Below are 17,789 nucleotides of genomic sequence, written 5' to 3' on the forward strand. Positions count from 1 at the left end.
GGGAGGTTTAGGTTTTTAGTTTCAGCAGGGACGAAGCTGCCGTCCCACACACCGGGATGCTGTGATGTCCCACATCGTTTACACACGCAGTGAAGGGTTTTGTTCCTCTGAGCTTCCTAATTCAATAACTCACAGTGGCACAACTCGGTTGGTAAAACAGGAGAGTAAAGTTTGAGAGGAAACTTGGGATTTTCCACCCGCGGGGACTCACGAGGGGCTGAGACGTGCGGAGGTCGCTGCTGCTCGCAGGAGAGGGGGACCCTGCGCTTCTCCTCTGCCCATCGAGCAGGTCGCTACAGGTCGGTAACAGCAGAGAAATAGAGACATTTCTGTTTATGGTCTGATTTAGCATCGCTGGGCCCAACTGCAGCCGGGGTCATGGCAGGGAAGGAAGGAAACACAAGGACGTAATGCCGAGGAGGAGGAGGCGGCGGCTCTCCCGCTCACCAAGCGCGGTATGGCAGGCACGTCTCAGTGCAGGAAGATGGGATGGATGCTCAGGAATCGGTGCAGAACTGGTGCCCGAGAAAAATAAATTGGTTTTCCGCTTACCTCCATCCCCTCTGCAGTGTCAGACTTGCCTGCCACGTTTTGTTGGCTGGGAAGAGACTGGTGTTTCCTCTGTCTCTTCACCCAAAGCATTTGTTCTCCTCTCCTGTAGCAACTGCAGCTCGGCGCATTACCTACAGCTCAGAGGATAATCAGGTGGTTTCTTCATTTAACTGTACTGCTGCTGCAAACAGCTGCACAAATCACCTGGCAGGGGATGCTGTGCAATGACATGGTCTGCACCGGAGCCCAAGAGGGACTTGTCAAGTGCTTTGCAATTTCTTCCATCTTACCGGTCCATGGATTCCAAAACCCAGCCCCAGCCTGTTCAGCGATGTCGTGGCATTCAAAATCTCCTATGAATATTTAGCTTAGGTGAAGCTGCTAATGCTTAAGGCGTCGTTAGTTCGCATAAAACCTTGCTAGGGTTTGAGTTTGGAAGTTTGCAACACGCCGTGGATGCGGGATGTAAAGGGCTGGTGCAGAGCATCAAACTGCTCATTTCCATCAGCTCTAAAATTATATCTGCTCTTACAACTGCATAGCAAACTGCTATTAAGGCTACCGCTCAAAAAATTGGGTCAGAATAACAGTTACCACTCGAGTAGAACACCCACTGGCTTCCAGGGAGTTTAACCTGAAGAAATACTGCTGGATGAGGTCCAGGGAGAGTTTCTTGCTTCTAACGATAGAATTTGGCCCCACAGCCCCTTCAGCGCTCTGAAGGGATCTGCGTTTAAAACTGTGTTAAACTAGAGATCAGAAACAGCTCCCGTTAATTGGGTTTAACATAGCTTGGCCACTTAATGTGTGCCAGCCTGAACATGATATACATTTAAAGAAAGCACGTTGGTGCGTTTTTTCACTTAAGTGATACAAGTGTATAGTATGGTTATAAATTATAGTTGTGTTTATGCTTTATTATATTACATACTGCAAACACATGCACAGGCAATACATAAAAGCATCCAGCCCACGTTTCTGTACTGCTCAGAAAGGGGAATGTGGTGACCTGTGGGGAGCACCAGGTGACACCTGAGCCACCTTATCGAACCCTCCCATCTGCCCTCACGGTTCTAATATGGACTGGCTGATACTTACGAACTGGTGCTTGGAATTTCATTAGGTACTTACTCAGATCTGTGGAACAGTATTCAGAAAATAGTAGGAGAGATGGTACAGGGTCGGAAATGGGCCCTGCAGGGTCCGTGTCCACCAGAGATGCTGCTTGTGGGGAGCAGTGAACTTCAGCTGGTGAACTTCAACCTGCTGGTTGAATTTGGGGTTGAATTTTTCAATGTTTAATGAGATATACTTAAACAGTTGCTAGTTCTGTAGTCAAAATATACTGTAGTTGACCTCAGTTTATCTACAGGTAAGTGTAGAATGAACATAGAATGTTTGCTTTACTGGAGAAAAATGTTTTCAAACAATATAGAATCATTTTGGTTGGCAGAGACCGTCAAGATCATCAAGTCCAACCATATCTTAACTCGACTGCTAACCCATGTCCCTGAGAGCATCCTTTGGTCGTGCCACTGCAATACGCACTAGAAATGCAACTTCATTGTTCAGATCCATGGTACAGGGGTACGCTGGTGAGAAATAATAACCTAAATATATAAAAATAGTTTAAAAGTGTGGTATGGCTGCCCCTGGAGGCTTTGCAGAGGGTGGCGTTGGGGGGTGGGCAATCAAAAGAGGTCCAGCTCATCTTGGCCAGCAGTCCCATGGGGGCAGGTCTGGATGGTATAGAGGTGATATGTTTAGATATCAATATTAATTTATCTAATTAAATGTAATCATAAACAGGACAGAGCGTGGGAAGCTGTGGCGTGAGTCGTCTGAAGGATGCAGAGTGATGGTGGGAAAGGATAACGTGGTAGTTTATCCCTGTCTGGTTTGGAGGGGTGGGAGGAGACCTCAGCCCAGGTGTGGAGAAGGAACCTGGAGCAAAGCACTAGTGCCAGCTCCCAAGATGGGCGGTGGGAGGAGAGACAGGTGTGCAGGCTGTTGTGCGCGTGTAGGCTGTTGTGTGTGTGCTTGGTCACAGACCTGACGAGCATCTGGATTTTTCTTCTGCAAGGAAGATTTTTACAAAAATATTTTTTAAAAAATACCTTTTTTAATGCTTTGGAGGCAGCGGATTTCCTTGGGACACGTGTCTCCTAAATGGAATTGCCATTTATTTAACTGAGTTTTGTCTGACTCTGTATCCAGAATAACAGGCACAGAGGTGCTCTCACAGGTCTTGGGCTAACTAGAGGTGGAATTAAGGTAAATACTTGTCTAATCCCTCCGTTATTCACCTGTTAAAATGGAATATGATTCTGTAGGAAGTTTTGCCACTTCCATTTTTATGAGTACATTTTTTACTATAAAGTCGATGATGGATTATAAAAAGTCGATAATAGATACTCTCAAATAATTAGATTATTTTTGCATCTTTGTTCATAAAGCTCAGTCATTCAGAATGACCCAGGTCTTTGCTTTGGTTTATCTATTTGAGCAATCATAAAGGTGAAGTTTAACTTTATTATTTTCAGTTAGGCACATTTTTTCTCTATAGTATATGAATATCACACACGCAGACAACAACCATAAAAGGTCGTAGTCATTTCTCAATGATTTTGGCAAGGCGGTTGCAGCATCCTTAATTTTAAGCAAACCTTCATTGTGGTGAGGTGTTCGGACTATTTTATGGGATGCAGTATCATCCTACTGTCTAATCCATATTCCTTTATCTAGATATCCTTTAATAGCAACTGATAATTGCATTTTTTGCTATAGTGTACCAACGGTCAGGGACTCGCGGCCTTTGTAAAGGGGAAGAAAAGCTCTTCTTGATCTGCCTTATAACAAAAGCAAAATATAATTAAATAGTTAAGAGACTAGACAAGCATTTCACATACCACTTGTTCGTTCGGTCTAGGGTAGGGTAATATTCAGATTGCTGTTTAGCAATGCCTAATATGGGTTTAGCTGCTTAGTTAAAGGCAAAGGAGGTTCAAAATGGCTAAAAATTAGCGCTCTTGGTTATATTAACTGTTTATATAGCTGCCTGTTGTCAGTAAAAGTTCTTCAGTTTGAATATGGACCTGTTCTTAGGTCCAACAACCAAGTTTTCTGGATGAGGTGGAAGCTCACGGTGCTGTTTTGTGGATAAATTAGAGTGTTTCTGGAGTCCTGTGCTTGCTATTTGACCAATGGTAGAGAACAGTGAGAACTGAGAAGCGTAAAAACAAGCAAAAAAGTTGTCTATGTAGTACCCCAGACAGGGTGCGAAGAAAGATGGTGAGTATTGATAACTGTTGGCATTTGAAAAAATCCTTGGGGGGGAAAAAAAAATATATATAGATAGATATATATCTCCGTATATGTAAAACCAGGAAAATAAGCATTCCTGGCAAACAGCGTTGCTTTGCCAATTTACTGTGCAATTAGCAGGGCTGATAGGAATGTATAATGATGACTTTTTTGACCAGCAAGTAATGCATGGTGTGGTCCTTCAGAGGAAAATGTCCAAGACATCGTTCACCCATCATCTGTCATTAAAACCTCTCAGCCACCTTGGTGGTCCCAGGACACAGCGAATGGAGGTGGGGACAGGGACCTTCAGGCCACCTTTGCCTCCACCTTCCCACTGCAGCTGCAGGTCCCCGGGATATGTCCATTTTCATGTAAAATCTGACATCTGGGAGACAGCAGGGTGACCATGAGCCAGCACTGGCCCTTGTGGCCAGGAAGCCAATGGGACCTGGGGTGGGTTAGAAGGGGGTGGTCAGTAGGTCAGAGAGGTTCTCCTGCCCCTCTGCTCTGCCCTGGGGAGACCACACCTGGAATCTTGTGTCCAGTTGTGGCCCCTCAGCTCCAGCAGGACAGGGAACTGCTGCAGAGAGTCCAGCGCAGCCACCAAGATGCTGCAGGGAGTGGAGCATCTCCCGTGTGAGGAAAGGCTGAGGGAGCTGGGGCTCTGGAGCTGGACAAGAGGAGACTGAGGGGGGACTCATTCCTGGGGATCAATATGGAAAGGGGCAGTGTCAGGAGGATGGAGCCAGGCTCTTCTGGGTGACAACCAGTGACAGGACAAGGGGCAATGGGTGCAAACTGGAACACAGGAGGTTCCACTTAAATACGAGAAGAAACTTCTTCCTGGTGAGGGTGGCAGAGCCTGGCCCAGGCTGCCCAGGGGGGTTGTGGAGTCTCCTTCTGTGCAGACATTCCAACCCGCCTGGACACCTTCCTGTGTAACCTCATCTGGGTGTTCCTGCTCCATGGGGGGATTGCACTGGATGAGCTTTCCAGGGCCCTTCAACCCCTGACACTCTGGGATTCTGTGAAATTGTTGATCACTTAGGTGAGCGATAGCATCTAGTGACATGAGTGGCCATAACACGTGTTTCTTGGTGCGAGGACAGCCCTGGTCACCTTGGGGGAGGACGTCCCGTCTCTGCTGTTGGTGCAGAGGTAGTAGAAAATGTCCAATATTCCCATTTGTACTATGTGATTGGGTTCAGGCTTCTCTCCGGTGGCATCTGCTGCTCCGGGATGACATGGGCATCCTCAGCTCCCAGAGGTTTCGTGTAGCAAGAGAATTTGTGTGTGTTAATTTTTACGTGCATATTTGACAGCACTTTATAATGACATTTAATGGCGTAAAACATTGGCACACGCTGAAAATTGGTGAAAGTTCAGCCGTCTAATTTGGGCAGGTTACGCTCACAGGCACTCACACTTGCAGGCAGTTTAATAACAGTATTTGGCACCGTCTCTTAGAGCTGCTTAAACTAATTAATGCATTTTCTCCCTACAGGATGAAATTGAGTTTTCAGATACATTTATAAAATGATGTGCGTGATTGCTAAATATTTCATTCTTTTGAACTATAACTTTGAGTGTTTTATGCGGGTGCAGGTGCACTATATATTCTCCTGTGAAAAATGTACAGTGGCCTGGGAAGAGGATAATCTCTGGCCCTGCTTGTTGGAAGAGGATAATCTCCGTCCCTCTTTTAGCGGGTTAAGAGATGCTCGATAATTTGGGCATCGCTGCTTTTTCTGTTCCTACAGGTTTCAGAGTTTTCCAGGCCCGTCGGGTCCCAGCTCATCACCTCCCCTGCCAAAAATGAGGGCAAAAAGGGGGATTTTTTGGACTCGCGCAGTCCCTGCGTGTCATTGATTTGAAGATGACATCAGGCACTAATTCCCCCTGAGCAGGAGAGGTTAACGCTCATCTCGCCGGTTGGAAAAGGAGGTTAAAAAAATAATAAGGAACAATTTGAGTTGAAATAAACCTTTCTGAAGAAATCACAGTAAACAAAATCTGTTTGCCCAAGGAAACCCTCCTAGCAATCAGCTACTAACACAACTGCTTGTGCTAATGAACCCAAAGCTGTTAATGTGGTTTCTTCAGTTAAATTGATTCATGAATTTTGAAGAGAACATTATCTAATGAATTTTCTTTGAATAGAAAGCAATTAAAAGGACAAATCAGTCTGATTAACCCCAAAGTCACCCTACTGCCACAAATGGTGTACAGTTTGAAATTATATCATAAAAAACTAGAGCAGATTTGCTATCTCTTTGCCCTCTACTAATCCATGTAAATTAATGAACAACAAAGTTAATTTCTTTGATGACCCTTTTCTCGTATCACCTGGATTATGCTGATGTTTAATTTGCTTAATGTTATAATAAAGACTAAACAGATTTTTACAATGAAGTGATTATCATTCCCTTCAGTTAAGAAGTGATTTTTATTATTTAACACACACATAATGGTGTATGGGTTTCCTTTAAGAACAAAATCACATTTCACTATGTTCCTATGTTCTTTTTGTTAACTCACCAGCTCACTAAGTTACTCACTAGTTGGATCCTCAAAGCTTTTACAGGTGCCGTGGAGGAGCAATAGGTGTCCAACCCAACTGAAATCCACACGCAACTATCGCTTTTCCTTTAGTAAGATAAGCCAGGGTTGGGAAGGGAACACCCTGAGACGCCGAAGCAAGCTGGGCCTAATGCCTTTGCTTATTCATTATTTCAGCAATTGGAACACTTAGAAGCAATTTGCTGGTGAATTAAAATTAAAATAATGGGAGATACGTTATTATTTTTTTCCAGGGCCCTGTATCATTAAGGATGTGCCATACATTCAAGGTCACAGCTAGTCCTTACATTTCTATAATGTCTGCGATGCTGAGCAGTAGCTCGGGGGTCCCAACTATAAAGCGCAGCCGGGCAGGGTAATACGGAGCCCACTGGCTCTAGGGCTCCTGTGCCGCGTCCCAGCTGAAGTTGGAAATGAGCTGGAGATGCGAGGGCTTGGGAAAATACATAGAGCCGCTTATTTCTTCCCTTTTTAATTTGACTCTATGCTAATTTATACCCCGCCAATTTAATGGAAAAAAAAAAAAAACACATTGTACGAGTTAACAGGATAATTGTACTTGAAGCAAATTAAAAATATAGGAAAATCAAAGCCTTAAATCCTTTTTTATAGTGATCGGCCACTTGAAGCGCTCCTTCTAATAATCATGTATTTAAATGTAGTAATATAGGATACAATAACAGGCCTGTTTAAATTCAAATTAAAAAGCTGCTGTTGAGACTCCTGCGTTGGGTCTGGTGAATATTTCATCTCGTCCTCTTCTGTTTTGCAGATTCCTTCACCAGACAGGTGCTGTGGACCCTGTTGAGGGACGTGAAGTTCGGCGAGGCCGTTTCCTACAAGCAATTAGCGGATCTCGCCGGCAACAGCAAAGCGGCGCGAGCGGTGGGAGGAGCGATGAGGAGCAATCCCGTAAGTTCATGTCCACTTTTAAATGAAGTCGAGGGAAGGTGGTGGATTTAGAGAGCTTTGCGGGCTAAGTGTCGTTAGATTAAATTTATCTGCTATGAAAACTGGTCTACCATGAGTAATAAGGTCAGAAAGTGTTTTTAATCAGCAATAGCGCACAACCCAGTTTAATGTGATTTATTCCCCACCGTTTGTGATGTTAAGATTTGAAAAAAAAAAACACTGTGCTGCTTTAAATTCATCGACCTTTACTCACCTTGTTGTTTGCAAACTTTGTTGTATATTCTGAGGTGAAGGGAAGTCTTTATCCCCCAACACGGGCCGCATTTGGGCAGGGTACGAGCGGCTTTGGCTGTGTTAGCAGCAGTCCCAGCTCTGACGTGGGTGTGTTTCTGAAAACGTGGAAGAGGAGGGATTTTATATCACATAGGTACTCAGATCTTGAATTGTCAATATGTTCGGCATGCACTCCAAATCAGCTGTAAGTGGCATTTTCTCCATTAGAAAGAGGTGAGCAGCCTGGATTTGAGCCAGCTGGAGGGAGCGGTGCTCTAGTTCGGGCCCATGGATTTTGGAAAGAACAGCATTATTATAACACTTGGGCTCTTTGTCTGTCTTCCCAGTCATTATCTTTCCCTTTTAGTTGTCCAGGTTTAGATCGGGTGTATTTAAGCAGCCGAATCGCACTGTTTGCTGTGGGGCTGGTGCTGCAGCCGACTGGTCCCGATGCGAAGGGAAGGAGCTGGTGAAGAGCCCATCGCTGTCTCTCTTCACACGTTCACTCCTTTCCTACTTCCCTCTAAAAGAACTCAAAAACTTTGATTTCTATTAATACCATCATGGCCTTTTTGACCATTCTTCAACATACTTTCCCTCATTACCACTTCCCCTGAGCAACATGTGTCTTTCCATACCCGAATTACTCTCCTTTTCTCTGGCGTTATACCTGCCGTGATCTTTGACCTCCTGTGTTGTTTTTACATTCACTCCTCTCAGTATTTTCTTTAATAAGGTACATATGAGACTGCAACACGTAGTTGCAAAGTGGGTTAGAAAATCTGTTTTCACAAGATATCCAGTGGCTTTACATATAGGAATAATAAAGGTGAAGGGTTTTTTTTGCAGTGCCACATATTATCTTTATATTTCACCTCATTCATAAAACCAGCCTGCATATTATGCGTAGTCAACCTGCATATTAGGGCTCATAGGTCTGAAGGACCATGTAAAGATTTATGTGGGGGTCTATTGAATAGGTGCTCCCATTGAAGTACAAAAGGACTATGTGTGTATTTGCATGTGGAATATGCATGGAATTACAGATTAACTACGGGAGATGTATAGTGATAAAAATGTGGTTCGGAGTGGGCAAGGCTCTCATTACAGCATTGATTTTTGTTTTTTATCATTCTATTATGAAAGATTGCGGTGATATTATATTAAATAGCCCTTTTTCCCTAAAGCTATACAATATTATCTATAATTTGTTTAAAGATTTTCTGCTGGGGACAGAAAATGCCACAGCCATAGTATGGGGTGGCAAATAACAATAAGGAGAAGATAGGACCCCATTTAAAAAAGAAAAAAAAAGGCAGTAGATTTTCTGTATGTTTTCAGAACTATTTTCATCCATCCTCGCAGCGGAAAAAGCAGGAATTTTCACACCACAACCTGCTGTTACCGCTGCTTTGGATGCTGCTGCTCCACGGCAGCCTGAGGGCAAAGCCGGGTACATTTCTAGGCGGTAGCAATTACATCTCCTTTTGCACAACGCCGTATTGTTATTCTTTGAGAACTGTTTCGTGTAGGTTTGCATTGTATTGCCTTATCTTAATGTGCACCGTATTATATTGGAAAGCATTCCGTCATATTAAAATAGTTAGTATTGTCAAGTACAATAGAGCGTGTTGACGAAACGTAGCTTTACGGTGCTGATATGAACTGTTTCGTAGGAAAATCTGATATATGCTTAAAATATCGGGGTGTGCTGCTTTATTGAGCTCAGCAGCTTAAACCCATTAGACACGATGGGAGTTTCTGTGGCAGCGCGCTACCTGCCTGGAGTTGTAGGGTACTCGTGAATGTTGTACGTGTATAAACACACTCACCGTCTGCTTATCAGATGAGATATTGAGCTTTGAATCTAACTAAACAGTTCATTAAGCTGGACACGTCATCCGGGCTGCAGCATCGTGAAGGTGCCGGCGCGGGACGCGGAGCCGCCGTGTTAACCCCGGCTTAGGGGTGGAAATACAGCCTTGGAGGAGCAACTGCTTCCCAATGGTTGCAGAAATGCGATGTTTTGTTAAGCAGCAGATTAGTGAAGGTGACACCGCTGCACACGCTTTTATTGCGGATGGGAAGTAAAAGTGAACATTTCTATTAATGCTTGCTGCAGAGCCCATGCAAAGTAGTGAAATGATAATGTGTTTGCACCTTGAGATGCTTCCCGTGATTAAAGGACTAGATTATAAACATGATGACTAAATCATAAACATGATTTAATGAGGAAAGTCATAACAGTGGAAGTGAGCGATTGAAATAAACCCGAGCCTGGCGTTGCTTTGTTACTCGAATGCGTTGATAAAATTGTGAATCTCACCTTTTTCCTCAAAATACCAGAACATTTCTCTCTTCTACAAATCAGGGGTTGGTCTTTAATTTTGGTAGCATGCATTCCGCAGGTTTCCCTTTGTAGTTGGGTCGCTTCACATAATTCATACGGTGACCTTCAACTTTATGAGAAGGTGGAATAGGTGCCAGCAGCAGCTGAAGGATGCGATGTCTTTGCCTCAATTTATGCCAAGGACATGGTGGGGATGGCTCACCTTTCGCGAGACAAACTTCAAATAGTTTGCCGCAGTTCAGATTGATTGCGAGGTCTGTGGTCCTCAAAGGGAACCCATAAAGTTCAATTAAAAATCTCATTAGACGAGTATAGGAGGATCAAAAGGAAATCACAGAGGCTCATGGGAAATGGCAAATGTTGGGCTGATTAGTCCAAGGCCATCCTAAATGACTGTTCTGTGCCTTAAATAAGACGTCTTCAGCGGTCTGGTAACAGCAGCCATAGCTGCGTACGTTGGTTTGAATAGTCTCTCCAGTTGTGTTACTCTTTAGGCTCAAGCCTAAACTGGATGCATCGATCCATCCTAAGGTGAGGATATTATTCAGCCAAAATATTTTAAGCATTTGAGGTTGGAGGGAGTAATGGTGCATTTTTGCGAAGATTGTGAAGGATGGATTTGAAATGTCACGGACACATCAAACTACTTGTGCATTAGTTGCTTTGGTGGCTGCCAGCACCCAGGACCACGCTGGGTTCTGTCGGCGAAGAGGGGGAGAAAACACGATAGGACCTGATTCTCGTGTTGTGTCATAACTTGATATTTCCGCCTTTTCCATCATGGCCCAGCCAATGTGGCTTTGACAGTTTGGCCGTTCCTGGAGGTCTCCAGCCCATCGCCACCATAACGGGACATTCAGGTGTCCCCTGCCTCAAACTGGAAACTCCCAACGAGTGCAGCTCCGCTCCATCCTCCCTCGGAATTTGCTAAACGCAGTTCAAAGACAATCAATACCTTGTGCAGGGAGGTTTTTTTCCCCACCTCTTTTTTCCCTAAACAAACGCATTATCGAGGAGTTTAGTTTATTCACAGCTCGCCACGAGCGTTAATGACCGCCCGAGCCTTGTTCTGCCAGTCACCCAGATGGCTGTTGATAAAGATTTAGCATCATGTTCGGAGTGTCAGGGCTGTCAGGAGTGCTGAGCCATTTGACCAGAAGAAAAAACGCACAGGGAGCTATTGATTACAGCTTCTCGGTGTCACTTGTTCACCAGGATTTAGGTATTGATGAGGCTGCGAGTGAAAACAAGCTCTTTCCCTTGTGGGTCTCTACCCAGAAGAACAAAAGCGAAGTTGGAGGAAATATTCAGCCGGTGCCCGAATCAGAGGGACTCCGGTATTGATCCCAGGGCCCCTTCATGTTGTTTTTTTGTTGGAGACAAATCTATGGGTTTGGAAGTTTTATAGCGTTACAGGTAGGGTCTGTGTAAGTGATGGATTCCTGTGTTGGATGAATTAGATTTCACAGCGTGAAGATTTCAGCAGAGCTGTAATATTATGAGCTGCTTGGATATTGATAAAAATTGCATTAAATGTAGCCGAGGCATTAAAACTCCAGACTAGGGTAGCACTCCCTCTAAAATGTCCTTAGGGCCCTAATAAATTTTAGCAGGTTTAATTATTTTAGTAGTCTGAAAGTTGTCACCACAATTAAGCCAAACTGAAGCAATATTCAATATTTTTAAATTACAGCGCCGATAGAGCCTTTGTACCGCATTTTCTTTTACATCTGACGCTATGGATGGTGACACATGGCACTTGCATGTGTTAGGACAAACTCGGTATGAAATTCTTTATTTTGGGCATGGAAAAAGCTACATTTATGTCATAACCTCCTTTTCTTGCTCTTCTTGAGGAAGTCATAAAGCAGGCCAGGATGCTGGGGTGTAGAGGACAGATTTGATTTATGTGCAATTCACCAGTGGCGTTGCCAACCCCAAACAGAGGAGCTTATAAGCACTTTTTATTCAACCTTGATTAGCAATAAGCACCTGTGTGTACTCCTGTTTAATGCGATAGCCCGTGGGCTGAGATTGAGATTTTAAACTTCAGACGCTGAAATTACTTAAAACCAAGAGAACCTAAAAACCCTCTATTTTATAAAGGTCTGGGCAGCAGCCGTCCGGCTGCTTTGGGGGTTGTGTGTCCCAGCTTGAGCTGTGCTAACTCTTAAATGGGATTACAATAAATCAGTGCAAAGTACATAATTTGTCTATGTGTCTATGTATAAATAAATTACTTTTTTTTTTATTTGAAATGTCCAAGTTTGTGAAAACTGCACTTTTCAGTGAGTTATTGTTTTCACAGCTATAGCACCGCAATGGAATTACTACACAGTTACCAAAGCACGTACGGCGTGATTAGAGATGCTGTATTGCATACAGCATTAGAGATGCAGTATTGCATCCCTGATCATCACCTGTAACAATTTTGTTTTTTAAAAGCCTTTATGTACATGATTACGTAACTTCTTGCATTGATTTTTCAGAATCCGTGACATTGGGCTATAAGTGATACAAAGGAGAAGGCATGGGGAAAGAAGTTCTTAAGTTGGTTAGGTGTGAATTAAATCCCTCCTGTTGTAGGTTTTAAAAATTCACAACCCATTTTGGATTGACGTGCTGTTAAATAATAAATAGCGCCTGGTCCTCCTATGGAACGTTCAGCGGTGGATGCAGAGGTGCTATAGCGAGATCTGCGAGCGAGCTCGGGGAGGTGCTGCTCTTACCGCTTCGGTTTCTTTCCAAAAATGTGGCTTTTTCTAATCTCGGGGTGACGATTAACAGGCATCCTGTACCTCTCTTCTGCTTTTATGTGTGTTTTGGGTCTGCGAGGCTTTGTCCCCCACGCCGGGCTGCTCGAGGCTGCTGGTGCAGGGCAGGAAAATCTGCTGCTTGCGGGGAAGTTTTTATAGATGAGATTTAATTTATCAGTTTTACCCCTTTAAGTCTTTACGTCCTTTTTTTTGTATGAAAATTTCTCCTAGCGTTTATTTTTCACTAAGAACTGGTCGGCGTTTGGAGCCTGTGGCTGTTGCTGAGCCATGAGCACGTCCCTGTCCTCATCCTCGTCCCCGTCCTCGTCCCCGTCCTCATCCTTGTCGCTTTCCATGTCCCTTTCCTTGTCCCTTTCCTTGTCCCCGTCCTTGTCGCCGTCCTTGTTCTTGTCCCTTTCCCTGTCCCATCCCTTGTCCCATCCCTTGTCCCTGTCCTTGTCCCAGTCCCTGTCCTTGTCCCTGTCCTCCTTGGGCACGGTCAGGACCCCACCATGTTCGGTCTGATCATGGAGCTTCATTCCCTGTCCATCCTGTGCCACATGTCCCCTGGTTTAGCGCTGCATTTCTGGTCCCCTTTCCCAGCCACCGCCCCCCTTCACCTCCCCATTGGCTTCTTTCCCTGTTTTTGTGTATTTTCGCAGATCCCCATTATAATCCCGTGCCACAGGGTGATCCGCAGCAGCGGGCAGGCCGGGAGCTACGGCGGGGGACACGTCCTCAAAGAGTGGCTCCTGTCGCACGAGAAGCTCCAGAAAGAGAAGCTGGCACCGTGATGCAGCTCAGCGAACCAGCCAAGGCATAAAACCACGGACACTTGGCTCGTAACAAGCTCTCCGAGCACCCGGCAGAATTCAGAACAAAAAAAAAAAAACACGGTAAATATTTGAGTGACATATAAATATAATGCAACATCCGAAGTGAAATGTGCGGTGGCACCACTATATTAAAAAAGCGGGATGCGTCCTGGGGGATGCAGCTCGTCTGCCCTTTCTTGTTTTTACATTTTACAGCAGAATGACTACAGCGGGCCAGCCCTGGGGTTTGTTCCCATCTCCGGGCCTGTTTTGTTCTATTTTTAATGTCCATTAAAGCTCGGCTCAGGCAGTGGGAGGAACGAGGGGAGCGCAGGGGCAGGCGCAGCCCCTGCCCACCGCTGCCCTCGCCGCTTTTTGGTGCCTGAAATGCTGTTTTCCGTAAAAAAGGAGTTAAAGGAGCACATTGAGACGCATTCAAAAGCCAGTGGCTGTTGAATTGCTTGTTACCGGGCTTTTCTTTTCGGTTTAGGAGAGGTGGGAATAGAAATTTTTGCCTTTGTGAACGGCGCAAGAAGCAGCAGGAGCTGCTGCCAAATTGTACGAGAAGTGTACTTTGAATAAGGAGTTTGATTAGCGCAACGTGGGGACAATATTGAAAAGCTCGTCGTGGTGGCATCTTTATCAGCAGCGCGTTTCCTTTTATAATGTGATTTTTTCCTTTAGATTTTTGCATTTCTCTGCTAGGCGAAGCTTTATTTCCCGTAGGCTCTCCGTAGGAAGGGTTCAAGTATTCAAGAGATATTAAAGGTAAATTTTGAGGTGGTTTAAGCAGGGCTCTCCGCGAGTACGAGCCACCAGCAGCTGAAATTTTCAGTATGGGAATCGTAAATTCTAACATGGAAATACTGATTTCTTTATGGGTTTTATCATATTTTCATGGATGTCTCTTTAGAAAGGCCATTGCTGGCCAAAAAATTATGATGTTACCATACGTTAGTTAATATAGTATTATTGATATCTTGGAATTACTTCAATAAAAAAACTGCTTTGCATGTGCAAGTGTCTGTGTGAATGTTTATAAATAAAACACAGTATGTGATATATGGAGAAAATAAACTATACCCAACTGTACAATATAAAGCTGTATTTTTATCAAGGGTTTCTGGTGGCAATATAAACCACGAATGCAAAGCTCAAGTGGTTTGTACGTGTCACCAGAACCCCGAGATAAAAATATAGCCTTATAATATGTACAGTTTGGGTGTATTTTATATATATTTTTTTTTTCCTTATAATACATGCTACCAACAAAAGAACACGGTAGCAAACGTAAACTTTAACCTTTCTCATATTTACATCCCTTGCTGCTTGTTTTTTTTAAGATGTTTACATTTGCTTCTTTTCCGGGATGTATATTTATTTTTTGCAGGTGGCGTGAGCGCTGGGTTTTGAGGCGGTAACGCTTTTGCAAGGGGGAAAAAAAGAAACAAAAAAATTAAAAATACAAACAAACAAACAACAACCAAAAAAAAAAAAAGGGATAAAAATAAAGAAAAAACACCAACTTTTTGGCAAAGTAAGTGTTTTGGCTGAAGAGTTTCTCCAGGGTGGGGAACAGGCGGCGCTGTCCCCGCGCTGCCCGACAGAGGGCGCGCCGGCGCAGGGGAAGCGGCGCGGGGCCCCCGGGTCCCCCCGCCCGCCGGCCCAGGGTCCCCCGGATCCCCCCGGGTCCCCCCGCCCGCCGGCCCAGGGTCCCCCGGATCCCCCCGGGTCCCCCCGCCCGCCGGCCCAGGGTCCCCCCGGGTCCCCCTGGTCGCTGGCCCGGGGGGGCAATTCAGGGATGATCCGGGCGGTGTCCCCTTGTCCCCATTCGCACCCCATCGGGTTGCAGGGGTTGTGCACCTCCAGCACCAAGACTGGCTTTTGCATCAGTAAAAATTAACAAAAATACTAATTAACAAAAATAAAAATGATATATAAATTAAAATAACGCCAAGAAACTGCCCTACACAGCGACCCTGGTCCAAACCCGCAGCCCGGACTGGCAGCAGCCACAGCCTTTTCTGGGCGAAATCACAGCAGTTTATGGAAACACAGCGCTGAAGGGAATGCATTAAAACACCGGCATCTGAGTATCTATCTCTATATATGTGAAAAAAAAAGAAGAAGGAGGAAAAACAAAGCGGTTGCGCGGGCAGCTCTGCGCTTTCTGCCTGGAATTGGGTTCCTCTGACCTATCGAGTTTCCTCCCGCTCGGGCTCGCCGCGCTTTGAACTGCTGACACGGAGACACTGTGCAGCCAGGCACGACAGCTGGCTCGGCGGGGCTAATACCAACACATGCTGCTTTCGCCCATTGCCAGAGACCAGGATAATGAAAGATTCAAAAATAATATTTGTTTTGGCGGAACTACATTTATAATGAAATAGATGCCCTTGACCATGGAAGAAACTGAATTTTGCGGCGGGTCATTCTCCCCCCTCCCCGCTTTTTTTTGATTTTCCGTACAAAACAGGCTCCGCAGCCAGTCTAAGGCCAACAGAAATATTTTTGAAGGACTGTGTTGTATTTCCTGCGTCGGATTTACAGCAGAATCACAGCTACACTGGTCGTACTGTTTAACACCGGAATGAAAAACGCAGATTACATCCTATGTATCAATAGCAAATGGAACAGGGCCCCAGGCTTTAGGATGGTTACAGATCAAGCAGAGTTTGCAACGTAATGAGCTCATACTGGAAGCATCTTACACAGAAAACCGACTCATTGTAGTGCTGGGGACATTTTTAGATACGCAACCGATTTGTTTGGAATTAAGGGGAATTAGTCATCGGATTGGGGCAAGAAAGATTTGGCCCATCAAGTTTCCATTTGGTTTTTCTGAGCGGTTCTCAAGCACCCGGCACTTTATTAAGTGGTACTTGGTGTTTGTGGAATGACACAGCGGTTGGGTGAGGGAAGGTGATGTAGTCAGAAGGACAGTGCTATCGCTTTCCAAATTATGTTAAGTTATAGACAATGAGCTTCTGTTAACATCACAGATCGTTGTTTCTGCTACAAATACCACAGATTGTTACATATAATATTTTTTCCCGCTGTTTAACCAAAATTTAAAATCATAAACTTAATGGTAAGTATTGCACCCGGGTCAAAGAGATTGTCTCGGTATTAAAATGCTTCTTTATTGTGCAAGGTGGAGCTGCAGATCTGCTTCTTTACGGAAAATGCAATAAAATAATGAACCTATAGAAAGATTGCTTAAAAACTTAAAGCGCAGTAATCCAATGGGAGCTCTGTAAGATTTATGGACTATTTCAGGAGTAATTTCTCAGTAAGAATCTTAGAGGAATGTAAAATTCCTCGAAGAATTGCATTTACAGATTTCATTGCAATTCCTCTCTATTCTTGCAGAGGTTGAACAGCGATGTCGCTGCGGTGTCGCTGCCCGTCCCGGCGGGCGCTGGGAACCGTTCCTGCCCCGGCTCCGGGCGCTGCGGCAGCGGGCGGCTCAGAGACCCCGTGTGCGGGGGCAGCTCCTCACGGGGCCGCGGGCTGGTTTGGTTGCAAGTGTGGGGAATGGGTAACAAATACATTTGATTTGTGCCTTGAAAAGGGAGCACTTTGCCCAATTTCTTCTTTTTTCTTTTTTCCTTCTTTCTTTTTCTTCTCTTTTTTCCTTCATTTTTCCTTCTTTTTTCCTTCTTTTTTCCTTCCTTTTTCCTTTTTTCCCTTCTTTTTCCCTTCTTTTTCCCTTATTTTTTCCCTTCTTTTTTCTTTTTTCTTCTCTTTTTCTTTTTCTTTTTCTTTTTCTTTCTTTTTCTTTTTCTTTTTCTTTTTCTTTTTCTTTTTCTTTTTCTTTTTCTTTTTCTTTTTCTTTTTCTTTTTCTTTTTCTTTTTCTTTCTTTTATTCTTTTCCCTTCCTTTTTCTTCTTCCTTTTTCTTCTTCCTTTTTCTTCTTCCTTTTTCTTCTTCCTTTTTCTTCTTCCTTTTTCTTCCCTTTTCTTTCTTTTTCTTCCTTTTTCTTCCTTTTTCTTTTTCTCCTCTCCTTTCCTCTCTCTTTCTCTTTTATTTTCTCTTTTCTCTTTTTTCTTTTTTTCTCTTTTCCTTTTTCCTTTTTCCTTTTTTTTTCCTTTTTCCTTTTATTTTCTTTAAATTTCTTCTTCTTATATTTTTCTCTTTTCTTTTTTTCTTTTTTTTTTCCAGCACACCAACCGTCCCCTGCGGAACCCTCAACCTCACCCTTTCCCTCCACAACCCTCCATATCCAGATCATTACCTTTCACT

The 17,789-nt window shown here is 44.2% G+C and overlaps 1 protein-coding gene across 2 annotated transcripts in view; it reads left to right on the forward strand.

Annotated features, from left to right (window-relative positions):
* Window positions 1-14,574, forward strand: part of MGMT (O-6-methylguanine-DNA methyltransferase) — a 152,257-nt gene extending 137,683 nt beyond the window's left edge. For both annotated transcript variants that reach the window (XM_082053791.1, XM_082053792.1), the window contains 2 exons: window positions 7,211-7,350; window positions 13,392-14,574. In XM_082053791.1, coding sequence (XP_081909917.1) covers window positions 7,211-7,350; window positions 13,392-13,523 — 272 coding nt within the window. In that variant the 3' untranslated portion in view covers window positions 13,524-14,574. The remainder of the gene's footprint in view (window positions 1-7,210; window positions 7,351-13,391) is intronic.
* Window positions 14,575-17,789: the final 3,215 nt, after the last annotated feature.

Source organism: Streptopelia decaocto (genome assembly GCF_964273445.1).
Source record: "Streptopelia decaocto genome assembly, chromosome: 5".
Lineage (NCBI taxonomy): Eukaryota > Metazoa > Chordata > Aves > Columbiformes > Columbidae > Streptopelia > Streptopelia decaocto.